This window comes from Sciurus vulgaris (genome assembly GCF_902686455.1).
Source record: "Sciurus vulgaris genome assembly, chromosome: 11".
Lineage (NCBI taxonomy): Eukaryota > Metazoa > Chordata > Mammalia > Rodentia > Sciuridae > Sciurus > Sciurus vulgaris.
The window spans coordinates 15,088,950-15,115,429 of NC_136472.1; the positions used below are offsets into that span (position 1 = coordinate 15,088,950).

A 26,480-nucleotide genomic window follows, 5' to 3' on the forward strand; every position below is an offset into this window, starting at 1 on the left:
TGCTGACATTTTTTTTTATTGTAAACATATGGGATACATGTTTTCTCTATTCTGATGCTTCTCTTCAGGCATATAGACGTTTCTTGAAGGAGAAACTAACACCCAACTCTTAAGCACAGTGCTGGGAATGCACTTGGTAAAGATTTGCTGCTCCTGCGAGCTGAAGTATAGGCAGCCCACTGTGTTCTCAGATAGTTAGTTCGTATCTTCCCTGGACCCTCGGCCATTTCAAATCTGCCTCTTATACATAAATATTCCTCCACAGGCCACTGGGCAGAGCTTACGCTAACTCTGTTGATTTCTGACACTTCTGCAGATGTTCCACATCTGCTGAATATAAAAACACTTGGAGAAGGGTCACTCATTTTATATCCAGAAAGTTCACAATCAGTTATTCCCCCATAAAGAAAATTTGTCCGCACCTTTATTAAACAAATGGATCATCCAAATAAATCTAAGAGCTGTACATTAGTAAGCAGATATATTGCTAGTTGAAAATGCCATTTAAATAAGGAAAAGCTTGAATGAAATGAGTAGTGATTGGGAAACACTGTGTCTGTACCTAAATCACAAATTAAATAAAACCGAACACGCCTGCGCTGGCCGCCCGGCCCAGATGTAGACCGTTGCCCAGCCTTTTCTTCTAGCAGCCAACTCTTCTGTTTCCTTCTTCGTGATCCCCCTATTTTGTACTCTGCCAACCTCTGTGACACAACTCCTGTTTCCTCCTGGGAACAATTTCTGGCCTCCTTCACTGATTTCCCCAATATTTAAACCCAGGCCTTATAATTCCAACCTACCACTGATCTCTTACATATATACACACACCATATTTCCCTAAGTGCATTCAAGAAGGCAGAGCCTTACTTCCCTTGAACCTTCGCGACATTTACTTCGTGGAATTTGGACATGAACCCATGTGGGGAAGGATACAAGTTAAGTCACCCATCCTCATCTCAAGCGACCTATGGGAGTTGGACCCTTGAACTCATGGTTCACTTGAGAGTAAAGACACCTTAATTAAATTGAGGTCCCCAATCTAAGATCTCGGATTTTAATGACAGGGTAAGTATAAGGTAACACATGTGCACCACAGAATGTGGCCCTTTTCCGTCGGTGTCCATACGTCCTGGCTCTTCATACCCTGGAGGCTTTGTTGTATATTGTTGTAGACTGGCATTACTGGGGGGAAAGTGGGCCTCACCCTCTCCTCATGACTAAGTCCAGAGAATGTGAAGTGATGGTCCTGTGACTTTTTAACTTGGGTAGAATTCCACCCATCACCTACAAATGCTTGGGTCTCTGTCACTGGATTGTTGATTACAGTAAATGTAAGGCGACCTGGTGTAAGCTGTGCCCGACCCAATACCCAAGAATATTAGTAAACACTTTCAACCATGCTGTATTCTGCACATATCCAACTTTCAAGGTTCAGAAGTTTTGTGGGCCTCATCTTCTCTCAAATGGAATCCTAAGATCTTTAGCTGTTCCCTTCTTTGCCAAGTATGGGCAACAAATATTACCATTAACACTAAATTTTGATGCTGACTTATGATAATGTGTAAAGGCTTTCTGAGTGCAGAGGATAGACCATATAGATGATACGTCTTCCAACTCTCTGAGACTGAGGTGCAGTGCTAAGAGTTTCATACTCAGGACTCTAATGTGAAGAGTACGTGGGCTTTACAGTGAGGATCTGGGTTTGAGCTTAGCATGTCACTTGGCACTGCATGACCTTAACTGTCTCTGAGTTTGTTTTCTCATCTGCCAGAGAGGAATAACACCATCTTCCTCACAAGTTGCTGTACAGGTTATACATCACATAGATAAAACCTCTGGCACACTGCCTCAATACAGCTATTATTACTTTTATTATCTAAGAGTATCAATGACTATAGAGTCCATAATCCTCAATTCACTGGTTCAGTCTTCTCAGAAGTCATCCATAACTAGAGCTTAAGACACTTCTCTCTTCTGTCTGTAATGCTGTTAAATGATGGCAAAGGTTATTTAGTGGTAGAACGGTTAGAGCGCTAAGGTGGAAGGATGTTACCCCTGCTTCCACTGTCTCACACCCCCACCCACACAGAACACATGTGCACACCTCCACACCCTAAGCTAAATAAACCTCTATGCCCATCTGTCCGTGTCTCTGACTCTACCTCATGGAAATGCTTGTGGTCTTAAAGGTTTTCAAAAACTTAAGGTGGGAAAACGAGGCCCCAGAAAACTATGTACATTCCATCCAGACAGCAAGAGAGAGAGAAAGCTAATTGCTACATTTTCTTGTCCTTAGCAACATTTTGGCTCTCATGTGCTGGGATCCCCATCTGATGAGAAGAAATGACACGAAGGTCGTGGATGGACCTCACGGTCCATTGTGAAAGCTCCTGCAGCACCTTTAGGCCCCATAGCTTCTTCTCAAAGAGGCCACCATCTCCAACGACAGGCATCCTGTCAGACTCATTTGGGGGGATCTTGTGCTCCAGGAGCACCATCAACTCCTCCAGCTGGTAGGCGAAGGCAGAAACTTGAAGCAGAATGGTGTGTATGGCTTGATGGAAGTCACCTTGGGTTGGGGTAAAATGCACCTGCTGGTCTTCTAAAAGCCTGGCCAACATAACATGGAAGGTACGGTAAGCTTGGAGGTTCTCTTGGAGTCTCTCTGCCTCCGTCAGCTCGCTCCACTGATCAGTGCTTGCCACTGGCACACCATCCACAGAGTCCAGGTTGACATTCTTGCTCAGGCCCTGATGCTTCACCTGCCCAAGCACATAGGAAACATAACACTGTTCTGTGATCACCTCAACGTCATTACTTAAATCACATGTAAAATCTCATTCACCTTACTGGTCAAGGAACCAGGTTGTAAAGAAAATATAATGTCAAGAACAGAAACTCTACTTGGGATCTATGACTGGACTTTAGAAGATTCTATATGGAAAACCTGGAAAAGTTTTGTTTTCATTAAGTTCTAATGGGTGAAATACGCTAGAAAATTTTTTCTTTCCATTTCAGATTCTTTCCTGGAAACTGAAATATTTAATCATAGTGGAGTTTAATTATTCTAAACTTACATGAAGACACTGGCCAAATCTAAGAAATTCTAAAGTAGCTATTGTAGAATTTCTCTAACCTTTTTATCCTGTCCACTCTCAATGGCGAGATCAATTCTTCAAAAAAATCTAACAGGAATTAATTTTTCAAGACAAAAGGTAATCAGAGTATAATTTCTAACAGACAAGGTTGTTCAAAGATATACCAATTCTCAAAGAACAAAAATCCAGAACTTTTCACAGGGTTTGGGGTATTTCTATGGTATGCCTTAGGTGGAGACTGGTAATGATCCCCTCTATCAGAAAACCAGCCCAGAAGAAGTTAGCTCCTTTAGAATCCGACGATTCCACAAGTCTCCAAAGAGTCTTCCAGGGGTCTATTTTGATAGTTTAGGCTATTATTTTACTCAGATACAAAGACACTTTGGATGTGTAATACTAAAAAGCGGGTGGCTATTATGCTTGGATTTAAAAATTTCCCCCATATTCATAATGCTTTTTCACCAAATCATATGAACCTCTTTGACTTACACAGCTCAAAAATTTAGAACAATGCCTGTGAAGTACCCAAACTTAGATGGCCCATGGTTAATCTACTCTGGTAGAATTCAGAATACAGGAAAATCAGAAATAGCTTCCAAGATAGAGAGACAATCCTACCTACGTATTTTCTCATCCCAGGACCATGTTTCCTAAGCATCATGATGGGAGGAAGGCAGTAAGCTCACATGAGTTTCCTCCAGAGAAAGGGCCATGTCAAGTGACAAGCATGCGATACACGAGTATCGCTGTGACTCGGGCTCTCATACTTGGTTGTGGGCTGCAACGTGATGGTAAGAAGCCGGGTCAGAAGAGATGACAGGAAAATAGATGACTTACATAAGATTCCGTGAGAGCAGTCAGGTCTGAACGAATCTTCCTTGCTAGCCAGATGGAGCGGCTACAGAGGTCCCGGCGGCGAGGGGTCCGTGGTGAATGCTCTGCGAAAGCCATCCCCTAACTGTCCCAGTAAACAAGTGAACTGGGTTTGTTTCTGTCTACACTGGTCCAAATAAGAAATGTGACTCTCACAGACTAAATCCACTGGGCATTCTCTAATGGGATTGTACACCCCCACCCCCACCCCCACCCCCTGCCTGACTCAGAGGTGGCAGCAAATTCCTGGCTGTGGATTTTTGTGCCTGTGGAATCAAAGGGCCCTTTTAATCAGCTTTTTTTTTTTTTTTTCCTCCTGCAGCGTCTGCCTCCATCTCTCCTCCACTCAGTACTTAGCACACTTGTTTTTATGTCATTGTTTTGCTTATGTACTTAGCAACAAGGTCACTATCCCACTAATTCTCATGACATCCCTGCCTAATGTAATCTGTTTTATACATATAAAATCAGTTCACTATATCATCCTCCTCCCTTATGTTCCCCATGTCTTTTCTTGGACTGAAGAAGTGGTCAAAAATATTAGTATTGATGTAGATGCCATTTATTAAAAACCTACCATGGGTTAGACACTCTGCTAAAGGCTTTAACAACTTCATTGATCCTTAGAATAATTCTAGGGTAAATATTAGCTGTCCTATGAAACTTAAGCTTTAAAATAATGTGCACAAAATCCAATAAACTAGATTGAAATTTATGTAGAGGTCTTTGGTTCCACCAACTTTCCAATTCTTATATAGGCAGTCCACATTTTGTGCAAGGAAAGGTAATGTGAAACAGGTACTTAAAAAATACAGCATCTTTTCACTCTGATCTTTTTGGTTAATTTTTTTTAAAGTTAATTTAATTTATACTTGATTAAAAAATCAACCAAGGAAGTCTATCTAATCTCAAACATGGTTACTTCTTGATAGCTACAGATGTAGAAAGTACTGTTTAGGCCTGTTCTCTCTCAAAGGAAATACCCAACCCCAACTTGGTAACATTTCTTAGGCAGCCTCACTTAAGTGACAACACGCTCTTTCTATTTCTTCCCTGTCCCAGTCATACCACATGCTTAACAAAAAAAGAGAATGTGCTGGGCTTTGAAATGAGGACAAAAGATTCAAAAGGTGCTTCAAGAGTGGACATTCTATTGCATTTAAACTCGGGATGACGCCAACTGGACAGTCTGCAAGTTTCATTCCCAAGTGGATTGATTAGTTTCCACTATTTCATACCATAGACATTGCCAGTCAGTTAAAATGCACTCCATTTCAGGAGCAAATTTACATAGATTAACAATAAACAGGGATGTAAGGGGAAAAATATGAGGCCAAGCAAGCTGTTCTAGAGGCACTTTTAAGAAGGTAGAGATTATAATTTTGTGTCTGGTTAGTTAGGGCTCCATATGGATGTTTGGTTTTGTCAAGAAGCACTGATACAAAATGCTGTAAGGTTTTATCATTATCAGAGTGAAATCATCTCACAGCGCCCTTAATGTCCCCTCTATTAGATCAACAGGGCTACTTTTTCTAGTGGATAGTTATTCAAATATCAAAGAGGTTTCTAAATCTGCTGATCACAGAATCGCATGGCATTCCAGCATTAAAAATCAAGAGCTAAACTGAGTCAAATATTAAGTACCCGATTCTCAACAAGAGCAATCAGTTGGTACTAGCAAACAATGGCACGCTGCATATGAAATGTGCCGAGAGCACCCAGTTTTCTCATTTAACAGCAGTTGTTTCACCCATAGGATGACTGTTAACTCAGTACAACCAAGGAAGACAAGTTGCTTCCGGGAGGAGGACTTTTATTTTTCTTCTTTACATACTTGTTGTGGGTATGCCTTTCCGAGGTGAAGAGAAAACAAGAATCTGAAAAGCAAAGTATCCCTTTTATTATAATTTCTTTTTACACAACCTTTTCAACCTAGAGTCAGGTAACTTAACTACCCATCTCTCTCATCAAAGGAGAAGGGTCCTGCACATTACAATAGGCAAAAAAGGCTTTCAGGAAATAAAATATTTTCAATCGATCCATTACAATTTTTCAATTTTCTTGAGTACATTGGAAAGTGGGAAAGACAGGAGGAAAAAATGGTACTGCAAACAATGAGACTGTAATAACCTTATTTAGGATGGTAGTATATTTTACGATTTTTTTCCCTCCAAACAGGTACAAAGGAGGTTCAAGTGCTCTATGTGGACGCTTTCTATAACTAAACAATTTTCTTTATTCCCAGTATTCCCAGCCAGTGTCGCTCTACTGTCTGAAACATACTAAGAGTCTAATTTTTCAAAATAACCCTGGGCAATCACAAACAAGGGGGAAGTACATCTTCCAGAAATACTGAATAGTAACATCTCATTATCAGAATTTAGAAATGCCAGTTGAAACTGGAGAATATGATGTGGCAAATTATTAAAGAGGGAACAATCAGACTAATAAGAGTATGAAGTACAGATTTTCAAGATTAAAAGAGCTCCTTGGAAAGACAAAGAAACAAACAAAGGCAGGGGGAGCAGAACGTAAATGGGGCTTAGATAGTTTACTTATATAGACTCTCTACTATGCTAGCATTCCTTTCTCCAAAGGAAAAAATATAAACTTCATGAAAAATATTTTAAAATTTATTGCAAACTGCTACAATAATTTATGGTCAGCAAATAGTAGCTGTGAAAGAGGACCCCCACCCCCAACAAAGGGAAAGGACAGGAGTTTCTAATTCGAACTAGTTACTTTTTATGGGGAGGGGAGTGTGATACAAAGGAGAATGTATTCCCCATCCCAGAGAGGGGACTTTGCCCCCCTTGATGCAGTTTGCTTCTGTGTAGGTGCTAAAATATCTGATGACTAACCAGTGCAAGTGAAGTTTATGAAGACAAAGCCTAGGTGTGACCAAGACAAAAGGTAAGTGTAGGGCACAGATGCTAGTTAATAAGAGTACAAGACAGAACTTTGTTGTAGACCCATTCAATCCATCTCAGTATTTTCAAATCTACTCAACATACCAATTAAACTGCAAACCCCTCACTGTGGGCAGGGAAGCATATTCTGCATCCCTTATATCCTTATTCCATGTTCTATCCTCACATTGGCGAGATGGCAGATCTGCAACACTTTGAAAAGAAACAATAGTGCATTTAAGATTATTTACTGTAGGTGTCTCACTCCCTACTCCCTGGCATCCCAACCACTGACACTAGTGGGTGTACAGTAAGCCTCTTTCAGAGATGACATTGTTACCCCCTTTCTGAAAAAAAACAAATCAAAGAGAAAATCGAAAAACTTGGTAGTTTTAGTGTTTGTGAAAAACAAGCTGTTCCTTATTTTGTTCTCAGCAAAACTTCATTCTTTCCAACAGCCATCACACATTTCTGACAATAAACAAATAGGGTCAAGTCTTCAGTTCTGGCTTCTGAGGTACGCAGGATAGGAACTGCCCTTCTAATTGTCTAAAAATGAGTCAAAATAAGTTTTTAGTCTTATGAGAGTTACTGTTCAGTAACAAGCAATCCACACCCCATGAAAATCTACTCTCAAAGGGAAGAGGTGATTCCCAGACTTTCAGGTGAAAGCCAAAGCCATTATTACATAGCCTAACTTTGTCTACTGAAGTCTTTTCTGAGGTGTTACTAAAAGAGAAACAAATCAGCAGCTTTCTTTGACTTACTTAGGACTCTTAGACGTGGTTCTTTCACTAACAGTGTCCTTTGCTAATAGGGAGCTGCCATGAACCAATAATAAAAAGCAAAAAACAAAAAAGAAACCAAAACAACCAATAGGTAAGAAGGGTGATATATGTAAGGAAATGATGGGGACAAAAAGCAATTCACAAGAAAAAAAAAAAATCTCGTATCTCTAATTCAGACCTGAAGAACCCTCCTCATCCTCTCAAAATTTCTAAATCTCTATGCTCTTAAAAACTCAAAGAGCACACTGGTTACCACAAACCTATATCCTTCCCTAAGAAGGCTTTCAAAAAAAGCACTAGGCTATTGTAGTGATTTTGTTAGTGCTGAGGACCAGCTTTCTTTAAAGGCCACTGGAGAGCTATGATTTTAGAGGCTGGCTGTGCTTCTTCAACCCTATGCCTTGCCTTCAAAGTACCTCTTGTGGAAAGGATCCCATGTCAGAATAATCTAATCTCTCCCAGCCCCACAAAATATAGCAACGAAGACCCTCCCCCCCCACAAAAAAAATCAGACTTTCCATTAATAAATAAGGAATCTCAGGTTCCACAACACAAAAACACACATGTTCAAAGTGCAAATTTCTGCCATTAGCCTGGGACTTTTCTCACTGTCTCACTAATACACAGCCCTGTCTTACAGTCAAGAAGACTGTAAAGGGCAGCCCCCTCCCTCTTGGGAGCCTGCTTCCAAGCAAGTAAGCACCATTAAGAGCCATATGAAGGTTTGGGAGGAGGAATGAGGTGCTGGGATCAAAGAGGAGGGAGGTGGTCCACATGTATCCTTCCTTTCCAAAACCCAGTGGGGAATGGAGGAAGAGGGTGAGAAGCGTGCTGTTTTAACAGCACAGCCTGTTAAGGGGCCCTAAAGTGCCAAGTCAAGCTGCCAGCCTCCAGAGATTAGAATCATATAGTACTTGAGAATAAGTGTGCTGCAGTGGGCAGAAGCCAGAACCATAGAGCAGCAGTGGAGAAGAAAGGATTTAAAGACAGTAGTATACTATTGAGTCAAAAGCTGATCCAGAGCACATCAGAGTTACGGGTTGGAAGGGGGATCTGCCAATGAGCAGAAGCCTGCTGCTGGCTGGAACCGAGTATGAGGATAACCCTCACTTTAAGAACCGCTGCTGCTGCTTTTTTGTCTACCTTTCTGTTAAAGGCAACATCAATTTTATAAGAGGGAGATCAGAGGGAGTTCCTGGGATGGGGATGGGGTGTGTGTGCTGTGATCCACAATGGAAAGAGCAGGCCCTTCAGTTATTTTACTAGATTTTAAATGCTTTAAATTTTTTTTTTTTTTTGTTCTTTTTATCTTTTAAATACAAAGTCTGAACTGTCCCAGTGTCCAAAGTCTTCCTTTCCACTAAGGTCCAGTAGAGTCTGAATCTTCAATCAGAACCTCTGTGGTAGCACCGAGTATATCCGAGTTCATGACCAGCCCTTCAGTGCCCCCACTGCTGCCACTTCCCACAAAGATCTTCCCATCAGCCATCAGGCTCACCCGTTCTGTCCCACTGCAGTATGACTTTGACATCCCTTCAGCTTCTAGCAGCAGGCACTCTCCAGAAGTTGAATTTCCCAAGGGCTCAGGAAGAAGAGGAAGACCCTGACCATCTGCAGGTTGCGTCAGGGACTCTGGGTTAGTGCCCAAGATATCTGTGCTGGTGATGAGGGCGCCTGCATTGGCAGCCAGAGCTTCTGCAATCAGCACCTCAGGGTGGCTTTTTGCTTTGTGTGCCACTACGCTGTCCTTCTTCTCAAATTTTTTGCCACAGATATTGCAAGAAAACTGGTAGAAGGAGTCTGCATCATGCTTCTTCATGTGCCAATTAAGGGATGCCTTTTGTCGACAAGTAAATCCACAGATCTCACATCTAAGAGAGTGGAACAGGAAATGTGTGATTAAACAGAAACAAAGCTCTTATTCAAGGGTCAGGTGAGAATTCAGAGCATATATAAGATAATCAGTAATACATACTGCTAGTGAAGGATTTGGAAACTAGGTGAAAATTGAATATGATTTTTTTCTTCTGCTTACTTGAGAAATAAAGAAAAAGGTCATTAAGTAGCTGCACTAATCAATACCCATTCTTTAGTTTGATAAAAACTAATAAAAGCGGCAGGTGAGGTGTTTGTAAGAGGTAAACATTCATGTGGGGTGCACACACTTCTCATCCAGATGTTCACCAGTGTATACTCACTGTAATGGCTTCTCGCCAGTGTGAATCATCCGGTGCACTGCCAGATTGTGGGAACTCTTGAAGGCTCGAGCACAATACTCACAGATATAATCCCTTTGATCTAAGAAGAAAAAAATAAAATGTGGTTAGCTTTCCTTTAGACACGCGATTAGTATTTTCTGTAGTTCACAACAAATGCACAGGTGATTAAGTAGGTCAATTTAGAGTGAATTCAATGCTATTTTCAATATATAATACTTTGAGTAAATAAAGATTTAAAAAGAAATATACTATTTTGATCTTTTAGTCCATATATTCAGGGGTCTAAGGATCAAAAATAAATCACAGAAATATGAGAACTGAAATTCTAATCTCAACTTTATCAATACTTCAGATCTTAAACTGGTTAGAAAGTAAACAACTATATTTTCCATGTAAACTCTTTAAAAACATTTTTTAAAAAAATTGTGAAAGACAAAAAATTTTACTCCATGTATCTAAGACTCTGTCATTTGAAAACTAAAAATAGAAGCAAAAAAAGAATTTGCCACTCCACCTGCCCCACAAAAAAAGAAAAAATGATCCATATCTAAAATAATAATTATATCTGTTTCAGGTTAAAAAAAATGTTACCACAATTTAAATTTCTCTCAAACATATGTAAACAGTACTTGTATTTCTAGACCTTATTCTCCTACATCTTCTGCACCATTTAACTACCTCTGTTACTGCATAACTCCCCTTCCCCAACATTTTTGATGAATTTGGTAATATGGTGTGAAATTGATGTGGCAAAAGAACAATGCACTTATTTCACTACTACTTGATTAGGCACCCAATGGACAAACAGGTGCTAAAAATATATTTGTTGACTTAATGTTCACTACATTTTCTGCTCCACTTAAAATTACTGAATTCAGTCACCATAAAAATATGAATGTAAGTTAAATGGTGAATTATAGCCATTTAAATCCAATACTACTTCCCAAATAACTTTAAAACCAAGTATAGGAAAGGAGCCATATTCTTTTCTTAGGTTTGAACATTCATATGGAACACCAAGCAATCTTATTAAATGCACATGCTGATTCCCCATGTATGGAATATCCGAGTTCATGACCAGCCCTTCAGTGCCCCCACTGCTGCCACTTCCCACAAAGATCTTCCCATCAGCCATCAGGCTCACCCGTTCTGTCCCACTGCAGTATGACTTTGACATCCCTTTTGAATGAGTTTGAATCTCAGGTTCTGAGATTCTGTGTGGCTAACAAAAACCCAAGTAATGCCAATGTTGGTTGGTTTATGTTCCACCACTATACACAAGGTTTAAAAATGCAGAGTTCTAACACAGTGACAGGGCTGGGGTACAGGGCTGGGGTACAGCACAGTGGCAGAGAGCTTTCCTAGCAAATGCAAGGCTATGCAATACCCAGCACTGAAGGCAAAAACCAAAATAACAAAAAAACCCAAAACCCTAACACAGTGACAACTCTTAGCCTCAGTAAGGTCTCATCCAATCGTCCTGCTCCATAATGGCATGGCAAATCTGGGTAGGGCATCCATTTACTAATTTATATTTACAAAGGGAGTTCATATATACTAATTTGCAAAGGGAAAAGTGACACATTAAAATTAAACAATGTTTAAATATAAACATATGGAACAGAATGAATTAATAGGTTTTTTTCAGAATACACTTATGATAGCTAAAATATTCTAAACTGGCTGTCAGAAATGGGTTTCCTATTGGATATAACAATATTACCAGGGACAGCAGGAGCAGAAAAATCATATTTAAGATACAGAGTGAAGATATTTTCTCTCAAGAAATGTGGTATAAAGTCGTGCATGGTGGCACATGCCTGTAATTCCAGCAACTCACTGAAACACATCTTGAAATAAAATACAAAATAGGGCTGGGGATGTGGTTCATTGGTTGAGTGCCTCTGAGTTCAATCCCAGGTAAACTCTGCTACCTCCCAAAAAAGAAACAAGGTATAAAGTGAAGACTGTAGATTTTAGTGTAAGACCCAAATTCGATTTTAGTGTTTTGAAAAAGTCTATCATATGCTAGGTCTGTGCACTGAGCTCAACTTTATATGTGATCTCATGTCATCCTTGCAATAATTCTGTAATACTGGTATCTTAATTTAAAGTTAAGAGAAATTAAGGAGTAGTAGTATGTCTAAGTCATGTTTTATAGAAAACAGAAGAAAAAAATATGCAAATCGGTATAATCTTGGGGAGGGGACTTATTTCTACAATTCCTAGTCTTACCCTCCAAAACCATAATAAAGTATCTGAGAATACCTCATTAGTATTATAGGCCACTAATATCTGACCCAATTTGTCATTATAAGCTTCACTTCTTTGAGACTGTCAGTCTCAATAATAATATATATTAATATATTATTGTCTCAATAATAATATATAATATATATTACAGTCAGCTTCTGTTTTTGAGTTGACAGTTCCAATAAGAACTTGCATGCAAATCCAACAATCTAGCTTTTATGATTTCAGTAGCACAAGTCCCAGGAGCTAATTATGATTAATCATAAATTACAAGCCATCCTCTTACTGTTTAGGCTTCACTCCAATATTCTCCATTTTTACCCCCTGTAACAGTTACTACAAATATCTTTGAAAAATTTAAAAGTCCTAGTTCTGCTAAAAATAAGGTAGGTGGTCATAGGCAAATTCCTTAATGCTGTGAAACCTGTTTTCTTAGCTCTAAAAGTTCAAATTTAGTGGTGTTACATATATTAGCAATAATACACGTAAAGTGTTCAGTCGACAGTTGAAATAGAATACAAAAAAAATCATTATTCTAGTTCTGAAAAGAAGTCAAAGGGCTGCAGACTTTTTTAAGACTTGCTAGAGAAATTTTATCACTATGCATCTGTACACCTAAAGTACAATTCACCTAAATACTTGATAAAAATCTTTTTCTAAAAATTACCAGTATGATGTTTGGCATGTCGTAGAAGTTGTTTCTGGAGCCTGAAGAGTCGTCCACAGGAGGGATGGGGACATACATATTTCTTCTTCAGCAAATGCTGGTATTTAATGTGATGCTAAAACATTAAAAAAAAGTTAAAAGGTAATAAAAAAATTATTATTTCTTAAATATTCTTTTTTCCGTTAGAAATAAAGTGCTAAAGGAAAACCAAATATTTTATATATGGATGAGGAAATAGTACAGTAAGATGGTTAAAAACAGAGGCTATGAAATATACAGAACTGGGTTCCAATTTGGATCTGTCATTCACAAACAGTGTAATCTTAGGAGACATACTTATATATTTAAATTCCAGTTTTCATTTGTACAATGGAGACGATAATTATAGTTTTGTTGAGGATAATATGATAACATATTTTACACAATATAGTGTAGCAAATGATGTATAGTAGAAGAAACAATAGCTATCATTATTACAGAATAATACAAAATAGGGACTAGTCTCATGTTATACTTGCTGCTAAACATCAAATATGTATTCCCTAAGCAGTTTTTCACTTTCATGTTTTCTCTAGACCTAAATATAAGCTATACTACAACTCAATTTTAAAACAACTATTCAATGAAGAAAAACAAAAACTAAAATCTTATATTCATTCTCCACAGTCTCTAAGAAATCACTGGTTTGACATGCAATATTCACTTTTTTTCTGAAACACATTAAAATAAAATATGTTACTGTGTGTCTCGGTGTGCTGTTACAATCAACTTTTCTATCACAACTATTTATAACACTTTGGGAAATCTTGTAATATTTGAAGATTTCAAGAAAATCCCTCACTTGGGCTCAGGTTCTATGTTGCCTTTTTAAAAATAACACACACACACACACACACACACAATGGGTTGAAGGTTATTACATTTGCCTTATGTAGTTTAATTCTGAGGACCCATATTTGTCCTCTGCATCTATTCCCTTTATTGCCACTGTCTTGGCTTCTTGTTTGGATTTAAATTAGTGCTCTGAATTGAAGACTTTTCAAGATTAAAAAAAAAAAACAAAAAAACCAAAAAAACTTTATTTTATCTATTTATTATTTTGATGTGGTGTTGAGGATTCAACCCAGTGCCTCCCATGTGCTAGGCAAGCATTCTACCTCTGAGCTACAACCCCAGTCCCCTTTTCAAGATTTTGAGAGGGATCTCTCCAATCAAACTATCAACTGCATAAGGTCAACTGATGTGTCAGGAACATAATCATCAATGTATCAATGTATCAACGTTGGGAGGCAGGGCCCAATGGGAAGTGTTCAAGGGCCCTGCCTTCATAAATGGATTCAAGTTGTAAATGTGAAAAAAGGAATGTTTGCCTTTCTACCTTTTGCTATGGAATGATGCGAAAAGAAGGCCATACTCTTAAGACTTCTCAGCCTCTAGAACTGTGAGCCAATAGTTTTTGTTCATTATAAATGACCCAGTCTCAGGGTATTCCACTAAGTACTAATGGACTAAGAATAATTAAATAATTTTATACTTATGGAAAAAATTTTTCCACATTATATGTCAATGATAAAGTCTGCAATTCCAAAAAATTTTATGAGGTATGAAGACAAGTAATACAACATTACCCAAAAGGCTGTCTTTTATAACAACTTCACTGACCTGCAAATAGCGAGGGTGAGCAAGAACGGTTCCACATCCTTCCATCTCACAACGGACATACTGGATTGGGGGTTTTTTCCTATTATCACAGTACAAGAGAAAGATCAACCATAGAAGTCATAATGTACTATAAGAAATAGCTATTTTACAGAATGAAGGATCACAATCTCTTTAGGTATCTACGTCATGGATGTTAATGAAACTACTTCAGTGAAAATTTTAAGCAACTCATCCCTGCAGGATTATTATGAGAGCTAAGTAAGTGATTAGTAAAGTGCCTAGCACTAGAAACAAGGTGCACAGGAACAGGTATAGAAATTCCTCACCTTCTTTTGGGTAAACGTGGACTTTTGTCGTCTTTTCGCCTTCTTCCTCTCCTATAATTAAAGAAAGAGTAACTGACTACATATTCTAGATTGAAGTTCCGAGGCTGAAGGCATACGCCTCAGTCTATGACCTGAGGCCAAAGAACAAGTGGCCAACACAAAGGATAAGCCAGAATACTTAAAATCAAAGATGTATCTGATAAATCAAGCAAAATTTTACTCTGAAGTGATTTCATTTTCAAATCAATCTTCATCACAGATATATATCTTCCATAAACTATGCATTACTATAGAAGATATGGATGAATCTCAATGTTATGTTAGAATAAAATTTTATCACTTAATCAAATTTAAAAATAGATTTACAAAGTCTATTATGTTAAAGTCCTAAAAATGGAAACTATATTCTCCTTGCAATAGAAAAAAAAAAAAGTGGGTGTTACAAAGGAAGTTTTCATACCATCAAGCTTATTACACTTGGCTTATTTGCTCTACTTCTGAGGACCCACGTTTTCCCTGTTTTCTTCCGTTTCTACTCCCTCTGCATTAATAAAGTCGGTGTCTCGGTTTCTTATATTTAGACTTAAATTATTGCTTTGAATTTAAGTGAAGATTTTTCAAATTTTTGGGAGGGGTCTCTCCAATAAAACTATCACCTGAGGCCAGATATTCTTAAATTAAAAAATATATATATTTTGAGGTATATACATGTCAACATCCCTCATGTGCCCATGCTTTATTCTATCAGTGGCTTAAAAATCTCCATTTTTAATAAAAATTACCAACTCACTTCCTAGGAGGTTCCTCATCTTCCCTAATTTCATTCTCCTCTTCTTTCACCTCTACTTCTACTTCCACTTTAATTTCCTTCTTTTCTTTCTCTTCTTTCACCTTCCCTGATTTTCTCCGTGGCTTTGGGGTTTCCCTGAAAATACAAATGCATTTCAACACTGGTATTTTGCAAAAGACCTTTTCAAAGACTATCACAATAGGTTAAGGTTTAGAATCACTGTTGATTTAAGGACCTCAGCTAATAACTGTGATTTCCTATGAAATCCAATGGTTCCTCACATGCACAGTAATGATGTACATGTTTGAAGCCCATGGGATAAATCCCCAGGCTAAAGAAGCCTAAAATCTAATCTCCTTTTAGTTGTATAGACAGATAAAACAAGAGACAAAAAAAAGAACCCAAGTATCCATGCAAACCATCATATCTTGGTAAGATAAAACATACATACACACAATAATTTGGATATGATCAAATTAAAATTCTGTAAATGAAAGTCAGAACTGTATGAATGAAAAAAAAAAACCATGAGAGACTTACAAAACAAGTTCATAACCAATTACTCAGTTAAAATTATGTCTATCCTATTTAGTTAGGCGACAAGACAAAATAAAAAATTGTAACAGTATTTTCTCATTCATTCAATTGAACCTAGGGCCTCACACTTACAAGGCAAGAACTCTACCACTGCACTATATCCCCCTCCTGACCCTCCTGTTTTTCACTGACATATCTAGAATAAAATGTGAGACATGCCTTTCTAAGTGAGGTTTGTAGGTCTCATCTCTTGGGTCATCTTTGAATGGTATTTCCTCTTCACTGATTAGCATCTCTTCTTCCTCCTCCTCTTCCTCATCACTACTAAAAATAAGCAAACAAATAATTCTGGTTATAATGATTATGGCTAACTAGACTGTATTTGGTTATTTTAGAGGTAAACAAAAATTCACACTAAGTTATCTAAAATTTTGTTCCTTAAAATTTAGTTGGACTGTAATCTAGCACTGTATCCTAAATAATTAGAACTCAAACCATACAAATCCTAGATATACTATCACTTTATTAAATAAAGACAGGGTGATAATTGTTCAATGGCACTAAGAATTTTTTTAAAAACTGACTATGTACTAGTATATTTTCAAGAGTGGTCAAAACACCCACATTTCACATTAGGGTCTAGCATGGATTAAGCCTAATCAAAGAAGGAACGTAAGACACTGGTTCTGAACTGCACAACTAAAAATTACAAGGTTTAAGCTCTAATTAAGATCAACATGAAATCTAAACATGATATCAAAACAAGTTAATTTCTTACAGCTCAATATCCTTTCAAGGAAAAAAGTTCCACATCATTTACTGTGCTCTATGTATCCACACGTTTAAATAAGAAATATAATTTTTTTTTTACCTAATTCCACCAGGAGACTGATGTTCTTCTGCAACTTCTAGAAAAATTAAAAAATAAAACTTAGTGTATTAATAAAATATTTTCTCTATGCAGACAAGAGATTCAAGTCAAATTACTGTTAAAGGTAATTAGACTATCTGCTGATTATCTAGAAGAAACCCTCCTTATACTTTATGATTTTTAGATAAATGTTCAACATTACATTTAAAATTTTAAAAACTTGGGTATTAAGTATCTATACTATTTGCACTGTACCATAATCAAGCTGATCTGTAATTGGTTCTGACTTGCAGATGAGCTGCAATGACCCAGTCTTGGAGCGAGAGCTTCGTGTGTTTTCTGTATCTCGAAGGCGAGAGATAGATGTCCGGCTACTACTGCGCCAGCCCCGGCTAGGTCTAGATGCAGCAATGGAAACTTCCTGAGGAAGGGCAGACTCGTCTTCCTCCTCTTTCTCTTCCTTGGGATCTAGAACCAAAGGTGAGCCATTCTTTTTAAGTTTACGGTTAACCAACAATCATCCCTAATGTATCTACTAATTGTAAATACAGTAATTAAAATGAGGATAAATTAAATGTTTTCTAAAGGAAAAAACCAAAATACCCAGGGTATTACTGAAATATCAGAAACAAGATGAGGACACTAGATAATACCTATCCTCAAAGCCATTACCATGTTGCAAAGTAGCAATTTTATATGTTAAGATGTAAGTAAAATACTCTGAAGTAATTTGATTCATGGAATTCTAACCATTTGTTCTAAGTTAAGAGAAATTAAGATAGTGGTCCCAGAAAGAGAAACAGAACTAGAGACACCAAAAAGAAAGAACCATAGTTCTAGATGTTTTAATAACCAAACAATGTTGTAAGGAATTTCATAATCAAGAGTTTTACTTAGAATTGCACCATGAATCTGAATTGACGTATAGAGCAATACCATAGCAAAGTCCAGCTTCAGTGTCGTTTTATTTCAGATGTCTTGTGAGATACTGCACACAGGCACACACAATGTTATTGTTTGTCTACATTTCATCACATTTTAAGGGTAAATGAAGTGATACTCTCCTGAACAACAAATAATAAGTTAACATTAGAAATTGATTTTCGTATTTGGGAGTGCCTAGACTTAGATAAAGGCATACATATTGAGGTCACAGGATGATACATGTCAACTAGAAGCAAAATCTAATAGCCCAATAGAAAAATGACACCTCAAAAAAGCTCAAACCACTCTCAATAAGAAGACACAAATGAAGACAATAAGGTGATACCCATTTTTCAAACATCATGTTCATTATGATCAAAACGTCTGACAACACAATGTCCTGGTAAGGCTGTGAAAACACTCTAATACATAGATATTAGTGTGAGTATTAGCAAGGCAAATTCCATTTGATTTTAAAGTCTAAGAATCATCCTTTGTACATTAGTACTTTGTACCCTGGCCCACGGAGGCAACTTCATTTCACCCTGTTTTTGTCCCTTTCAGTCTATTCTGTTTCTGCTAGTAAAAAATTCTCAAAATTCTTTTCAGTCTATCATGCGTAATTCATGGGGTTCCAGACATCAAACCAGAGGGTTCTCCACAGATCTGTTCTTGATTACATCTCTTATTCTGGGAACTGCTGAGATGGCAGGTTGGATTCATAAGTAATCTACATGGATAGACTAAAACCCAAAGTATCGAGTGGCTGGTTTTTTGGTTTTTTTGTTTTGTTTTTTTTTTTTGGTGCTGGTTCCCTTTTTCCTAAACAATTCATTCTTCTACTTCCCTTTTCATATTTTGGTATAAGCAGCAAGAAATCAGGTTGCACGTACACTTTGCTTGGAAAACTCAAGGTAAACACCCAAGCTCATTCCTTACAAGTTCTACTTGCATCAATGAAAGAACACAATTCAGCCAAGTTCTCTGCAACTTTATAACAAAGATCACCTCTTCTCCACTGCCCAAGATGTTCATCATTTCCTTCTAAGGCTAGATTGCCTGCAATGCTCCTATTTTTGTCAACTACCTCTTCAAGGCAATCAAACACCTCAGAACACTACCAGTTGCTATACATTACCTAATTTCTATGCTACATTATATTTTTGGGTATTTTGTTACACCATATTTGCAGTATGTTAATATCCCTACTGTTGCCTTAACAAGTTACCACAAAGATCCCATTTCCAAATAACCTGACATTGACAATTACCTGAATTAGGACTTTAGGGGGAGGTAATTTAATCCATAAATGTGTTCTACTACTATTAGACAAAATAAACTTTAATTTAAAAACTGCTATACGAAACAAAGATACTATGTATTGATAAGAGGTTTAATCATCCAAGAAGATAAGAACAAAGGGAAAAACATGATACTGAGAGTTCTCAAATTAAGATGCTACAATTTCCAATTTTTTTTACTTATTATGGTACAAAAGTGATAAGACATTCAGTTTTAAATTTTGATCTTTCCTGGGCTAACAGTACAGTATTTTCTTTCAATGATGGGAAGCAACGGTAAGCCCAAGCAGCAGTAAGCTTTGGGAGGGCAAATAACCACTATTCTATAGAGTTTTCTAGGTTGCTACCTATGATGTTTGGTATGTTGGACAGTATTAAACACATTTTTAAATTACACTATTTTCAACTTGCAATGGGTTTCCTGAGGTGGAAGCCAATTCCAAGTCCAGGTGTTTATGTACTGAAGTATGAAGTAGGTGAAGACCTCAATACTCCATTTTAAGTAAGTAGACTAAACAACAGCAACAACAAACCAGAGTACTATAATGAATTACAGGACTTAGGCAACATCATATATTAAAATAAATAAATAAGAAGAAATTAAACACAAGCTTAAACGATCAATGGATCAATGAAATAAAATCACAAGGAAAATTGCAAAATACCAATGAATGAGAATGAACACAAAACACATCAAAATTAAGGGTTGCAGAGAAAGCAGTGCTAAGGGGTAAATTTACAGATGTACATTAAAACAAAAAAAGCACATGCTTAATCAATAAGCTAACATTACGCCTTAGGGAACTAGGGCAAAAAAGAGCCAAGTAAAGTAAATTATAAGAAAACACAATGAACAGCTACCTGTATGCAAACATATTAGAAAACTAGGATAAAATAACAAATTTCCTAGACATGTATAAAACTATCAAAACTAATTCAAAAACAGAAATTCCGAACACACTTTTAGAAAGATAATCAGTAAACAAAAAACTTCCAGTGTAAAAGCCCATATAATTTCACTGAATTCTAACTAAATGCTTAAAGCATTAAGTCCAGTCTTTCCCCAACTTTTTGCAGAAATGTTAAATAGAACACTTCCCAATCCATCCTATGCCAGCCTTACTCTCAGACCATACATAGCCAAAGAAATCACATTGAAATCTATAAACCAATATCCCTTGCCTACCAAAGGTAGCAGTACATTAAGATCAAATAGTCTGATCAAGTGGCACATATTCCAGGATTGAGTACGGTTCAAACAACAACAAAAACAATATAATGCATTAACAGAATGAAGATCCCCCATCACCTCAACTGAAAAAGCATTTAATAAAATCCAATGTTCATAATATGAACATACTATAAACTAGGAATAAAGTGTAACTTCTGCAACCTAATAAAGGGCATTTATGAAAATTCCAGAGCTTACATCATACCTAGTGAAGAGATTCAAGTGCCCCAAATTAAAAACAAGACAAGGATTACCTGTTCTTCACAGCTATTTTATGCTGTACTGTGTTCTAGCTAGAACATTAGGCATGGGGGTAAAAGAGACACTAACTGGAAGGGAGGAGGTCAAACTGTGTATCAATTTGCAGATGGAAATGACTGTACATACAGATAATTCTAAAGAATCTGCACTAACACAAAAATTAAAGGTAGTACACAAATTCAAAGTGGCAAAATAAAAGATCAACACATACAATACTGTCTTCAATATAAGAAAATTATACCTTTTAAAATAGAATCAGAAAGAATAAAAAACTGAAATATTGCTAGGAGGCCAGTACTCCCAAACAGATCTAAACACTAAATGTAATTCCTAACAAAATCTAGCTTCATTTTTTGTAAAAACAATCTGATCCTAAAACTCACACGAAAACTAGTCAAAGTATCATGGGAAAAAAAGAGGACTCTGTTCTTCCCAATGTCAAAACCTACTACACAAAGCTACTGAAACAATACAGTTTGGTATTGGCAAAATTTAGATAAACATAATAAGACCAATAAACTGAACTGAGAGTCCAGAAATAAATTCACAGATGTATTGTTAACAGCTCTGCAATAAGATTACCAGATCATTCAATGGGGGAAAGACTAGTCTCCTCAACAACTGGTGGGGGTTAGGGGGACTAGATATCCTGTTACGAAGAATGAAGTTGGACTCTGATTTTATACCATATATAAAAATTAACTGAAAACCAAATACCTAAATGTAAGAGCTAATGCAAAAAAACTGAAGACAACCTACAGAATGGGAGAAAATACATGCAAATCGTATGTCTGATAAAAGACTGAACATGCAAAGAAATCTTTTAATTTAACAACAAAACACAATTCAATTAAAACATGGACAAAGGACTTGAATAGACATTTCTCTAAATAATACACAGTCGCCAAAAAGCACACAAAAAGATGATCGAGGGGCTGGGGAGATAGCTCAATTGGTAGAATGCTTGCCTGGCAAGCACAGGGCCCTGGGTTTAATTCCCGGTACTGCAAAAAAAAAAAAAAAAAAGATAGACATCAGTGAATAGTGAAAGACAAAGCTAAATGATGGATGGGACTGCTGCTTCACACCAACTAGGATGGGTATTAAAAAAAAGAATAAGAAAAAGGAAGACAAGTTTTGGGCCGTGTTTGTGGAAAAGCTGAAACCCCTGAACAATGCTAGTGGGTATGTAAAATGAGGCAAGAAAAGAATCCTCAAAAACTTAAAACAGAATTATATGATTCAACAATTCTTAGGCTCACATGCCAGAAATTGAAGAGGTACTCAAACAAATATATGTATATAAATGGAACGTAGCAGCACAATTCATAATAACCAAAATGTGGAAACAAACCAAATGACCATCAATCAATAAATGGATCAATGAGATATGTCTATATAATGAAACATTTTTTTGCTCGTTTCTTATTTCTATGCACTGGTGCTTGAACCCAGGGTCTAGCACATGATAGGTAAGCACCATTGAACTACATCTCCAGCACTATTTTTAATTTTAGTTTGAGACAGGGTCTCATAGATTGCCCAGACCTGGACTCAAACTTGGGACCCTCTTGCCTCAGCCTTCAGAGTAGCGAGGATTACAGGTAAGTGTCACTATGCCTGGCTACAATGTACTTTTTCACTAATACATGCTACAACATGGATGAATCTTAAAACCAAAAGTCACATATTTTATGATATAATTTATATGAAATATAATCTACAGAGACAGAAAAGAGGAACTACTGCTTCTCAAAGGGTTATCAGTCTTCTTTGTTGGTAATAAAAATGCTTAGAACAGGATAGATGGTTGTACACTATAAATGTGTTAAGTGTCACTAAATTGCATGCTTTAAAATTATTAATTTTTAAGTTTTTGTTAAGTGATTTCCTTCTCAATACATATACAAAGAGTTAGCTTTGACAATATATTAGCATAAACAATCATGACCAAACAGGAAAAGAGCTAAGAACAAATCTATTATTATTCAAAGATGATTTCTAGCAGTTTCTCAAAATAAGCAGTTAACCTTGAGGAGGTTCCATGATATATAAATAGTAAGAAAGAAGAGAAAAAAGTCATAGTAGTTGAGGTGAAGAAAGACATCAGTCCAGTCAATCCATAAGCAATATGTAGTAACACTGAATACTATTTACATTCTTAAAAAAGACCAAGTAAGAGTAGGTAATACTATGAACTGAGACAATGAGACATTGATACTACTGGAAGGAACGTTTTTTTATTCTTCAAGGTAGTAAAAAGTGAAATACAAGAGATTCTGTTTTTAAGCCAAAGGTTACACTAAACAAGCTAATGCATCAAATTTTAAGTGTTGCTAGCTATCTGGTTATGACAAAATACCTCAAATTAGAAGGACCATCTTAATATGATCTGGTCCTTTGAGTTGCAGGTTGCCATCTTTTTTTAACTGCAGTTTACAAAAGTTAAATAAAGCTAATATTTAATTGTTGGGTGGAACAGGGTGTGGTTGGTTGACAGACTGGGTAATAAACTAAAGTTCTTCTCATCTCTATTTAAATATTTAAGAGTCTTTTGGGAAACTAGCAAACCATAGGTACTTGGTAAAGCCAGAAGTATTTTTTTCAATTTCTCTAAATTTAGTTACCATAAGCTGTCAACTAATTATTAAAAATCTTAATCTTTACAGATGAGGAAAGCAAGTAACTGACTTCCTTGAGCTCACATAGTAAATTGTCAAACTTGGACTTGAACCCAGGTATAATCTCAGTTCAAAGTCTATTCTCTTTCTACTATGCCACACCTTAGCACATAAAAGAATGGGAGAACATCAGTGCAAGGGCTCAAGTTAGATCTGGCTCATTTCCATCCAGTCTTGGGTACGAGTGCCAAGAGAGGAACCCATTTATAAAATATACTGACTTAAAAGACCCATAAAAATTATTCCATCAGAATAATTTTAAAATTAAATTTAAATTTAAAATTTTAAATCAAAAACTGCAAGTAGTAATTTGTTGTTTCAAAACAGAGAATTGGAGAAATTTTTTATGTGATTAACAATAAAAAAGCTGGCAGATCTAAATTACAGAAAATAATTTTTACATCCCAACCCAATTGACTCATTTATAAATCAACAAGAGTGTTTATACATATGCATGTATGTTAATACATAAATTAGATTTTTCTTTCTTATTCTAATCATCTCTCATTGTTTACTATTTGAGGCAGACATCAGACCCTGGAACACTGATAGAAAAGGAAGTAATGGGTAACATATTATTGAACTTTCACAAAATTTCTAGGTGATATTAAGAATTTAGAGCCCACCCTAAAATCACAAAGTAATGCTGACTTTCAAAGTACAGGCATTAAGGTGAATTTAGTTTTGTCTCCTAAAAACATTCAAAAACTGCTTACATCTGAGAAAGTGAACAGATGCTTTCTCTGAACCCACAGCTCTTAAAACCAGTGTTTATTAACTTAAAGGACTCCTTAGCTAACAATTAGCTCAACACTTAAGTCTAAAAACACATCTGGACACTCTAAGAGATAAAGGATAAAGAATTACTTAGCTGGATAATAGAAGCACAAAGGAAAAAGAATGCATACAACACACTGATTGAGAAATCAAAGAAAGACCTGAATGTTTGGAGCAGGGAAAACATGGTACAAACTGTCATTAGTTTTAATGTTGTTCAGAAAAAGTCTAATTAAGAAGGTTTTTGCGTTTTATGCTAATAGCAGTGGAAAGAGTTTAAGGGAGTTAGGAGGTGGCATGATCGGATTTGAATTTTTAATGTTTAGTCTGACTGAAGACTAGACAACGAAGAGAATAGATACCCTAACAATAGTTAAAAGCCTACTGCAGTAGAAGAGGCCACAAATAAAAGCTCTGGGAACTTCAGTAATATTGGTGACGGTAAGAATTAGAGACATGAGAAATAGGTGATACCAGAAAGGTCTAGGAATGACCAGTAAGTTGAGGAGCACTGGATAAAGATAATGATGGCTAACAGTACTCCTCAAGCACTGTACAAGGACTACATTTTAATAATTAAAACTGTGAATCAATACATAATGAAAATACAGTACATAAGCAAAGTCACTTAAAAATGGATCTAGCACTTGGACTAGTTGTTAGTTAACCATAAACAGTCCTTAATATTACCATGTGATCATCAGAATAGTAGTCTTACCACACACTAAATTCTCAAAACACCTCTTGAGGTACTTATTACTTCTTTTCTCATTATAGAAAAGCAAAATGAGACACTGCAAAGTTAAATTTTCCCAAGATCACTGATGTCCTTTCTAATGCCATGTTTACTAATCAACTTTCTAATCAATTTCATGGCAAAGCATGGGACTTTTAGTGATAATAAAATTTCATGCAGAACTGCATGTGAAGTTAGAGAATTTTAGTGATGAAATGTAAAATTCAAGGTGACATAAGCAGAGGATGAAGTCATTTTTACAGTGGTGCTTGCCCTTTCATAAAGGTACCCCAAGAACGGCATGTTACAAGGAAGCTAGTCTAGCCTACTAAAAGATGAGGCCATGCTGGCAGAGAACTCACAACTAGCAACAACTGCTATACATGTAGCAAGCCTATTCAGCTGCTGAATATACAAGTGCCCTATTAGCCCATAAAAGTAGAAAACCATCCAGCCATCCCAAAAAGTCACAAGAAATAGTGTTTTATGACATTAAATTTAGGATGTTTGTTTTGTAGCAAAATTTAACTGACACACCAAATCTTTTTTTTCCTCAATGCCTTCATGTATAAAATGAAAGTTTATAGGAAATGATCTCTAAAATCATATCCAATTCATACACTACTTCACTCTCCAAATTTCAAGATATAAAAAAACCAAAGAACAAAAATAGATTTAATGAGAATGAATACTATTCATATAGGTTTGATGATGAATAAAATGAATATCAGAATTAAGGTTTTAAAGGGCATTTAGGGGACTTTCACTTAAACAGAACAAACTGATTACACAGTTTTTCTTGTTTCTGCTTTCTACTAAAACAACACTAAAATGACAGAAAAGGAATCATGACTAAAACTCACAAAGGAACACAAAAGGAGACAATATCAGTGGTATGATTTCAGCAAAATTTTAGAAGATAGTGGGTAAGGATTTTTAAGATCAAATTTAAGTGATTTAAAAAAAAAAAACAAACGTAAGAAACAAGCATATACATTTTAAACAATCCCAGAAAGGTTCAGGAATTGTTGAGTCACAAGATATCTCTATCTTAAATATGGGGAAGAATCAAGAAGCAGAACAGTTAGAAAAAAATTTTAAAGTAGTTTTAATATCCAAATCTCTTCATCCCATGCTGCCTTTTGGGTGGAGTTGTACCATTTAGGAGGGCTCTGGCATTAACAGTTCCAGTTGAGGGCAGAAGCAAAGTAGCATCAGAGAAAAAGGGGAGTTAAATGGAAGCAAATGCACTCATTCCACCAACCCTATCTAGCAAGAGATGTATGACTCTAAAGAAAATGGACCACTCCACAGAGAAGTTATTCCCAAATTATCCCTGAAGGGGTTGGTGGGGGGGGGGGGGGGGGGGGGGGGGAGTCTAACACCTTCCAATTAGCATTTTAGCACTCTACTTCAAATACCAAAACAACATCAGGGAACACCAGCAAAACACATGCCACTGTAAAATACATGCCACATTGGTCTTCATCCTTGCTTCCTTGCATACAACTCCTAAATCCTTGGAATGTCTGGAGTGGTCTCTCTATATACACTAATAAACTGACTGGTACTTAGC

General features: G+C 36.6%; 2 protein-coding genes across 3 annotated transcripts in view; both read right to left on the reverse strand.

Moving 5' to 3' along the window:
* Positions 1–342: 342 nt before the first annotated feature.
* Positions 343–4,159, reverse strand: CNTF (ciliary neurotrophic factor). The gene is made up of 2 exons (XM_079102607.1): positions 3,936–4,159; positions 343–2,762 (listed from the first exon to the last, which is right to left on the reverse strand). The coding sequence occupies exons 1-2, from the start codon at positions 4,047–4,049 to the stop codon at positions 2,277–2,279; spliced, it is 600 nt and encodes a 199-aa protein (XP_078958733.1). The 5' UTR covers positions 4,050–4,159; the 3' UTR covers positions 343–2,276.
* Positions 4,160–5,849: 1,690 nt separating this feature from the next.
* ZFP91 (ZFP91 zinc finger protein, atypical E3 ubiquitin ligase) overlaps positions 5,850–26,480 on the reverse strand; it is a 39,091-nt gene continuing 18,460 nt past the window's right edge. Inside the window, exons 3-11 of one of the 2 annotated variants that reach the window (XM_079102297.1) lie at positions 17,249–17,461; positions 16,994–17,030; positions 16,342–16,443; positions 15,586–15,720; positions 14,796–14,846; positions 14,470–14,548; positions 12,808–12,922; positions 9,867–9,966; positions 5,850–9,539 (exon numbers count right to left, since the gene is read on the reverse strand). In XM_079102297.1, coding sequence (XP_078958423.1) covers positions 9,029–9,539; positions 9,867–9,966; positions 12,808–12,922; positions 14,470–14,548; positions 14,796–14,846; positions 15,586–15,720; positions 16,342–16,443; positions 16,994–17,030; positions 17,249–17,461 — 1,343 coding nt within the window. In that variant the 3' untranslated portion in view covers positions 5,850–9,028. Of the gene's footprint in view, positions 9,540–9,866; positions 9,967–12,807; positions 12,923–14,469; positions 14,549–14,795; positions 14,847–15,585; positions 15,721–16,341; positions 16,447–16,993; positions 17,031–17,248; positions 17,462–26,480 lie in introns of both variants that reach the window. The other variant, XM_079102296.1, reaches the window with a different exon arrangement.

Bases quoted from the DNA above. Each gene is read 5' to 3' on its own strand.
- CNTF (XM_079102607.1), bottom strand. From the start codon at position 4,049: ATGGCTTTCGCAGAGCATTCACCACGGACCCCTCGCCGCCGGGACCTC. The intron at 2,763-3,935 runs GTAAGTCATCTA...GTGCTTGGGCAG, and splicing joins CTGCTCTCACGGAATCTTAT to GTGAAGCATCAGGGCCTGAG.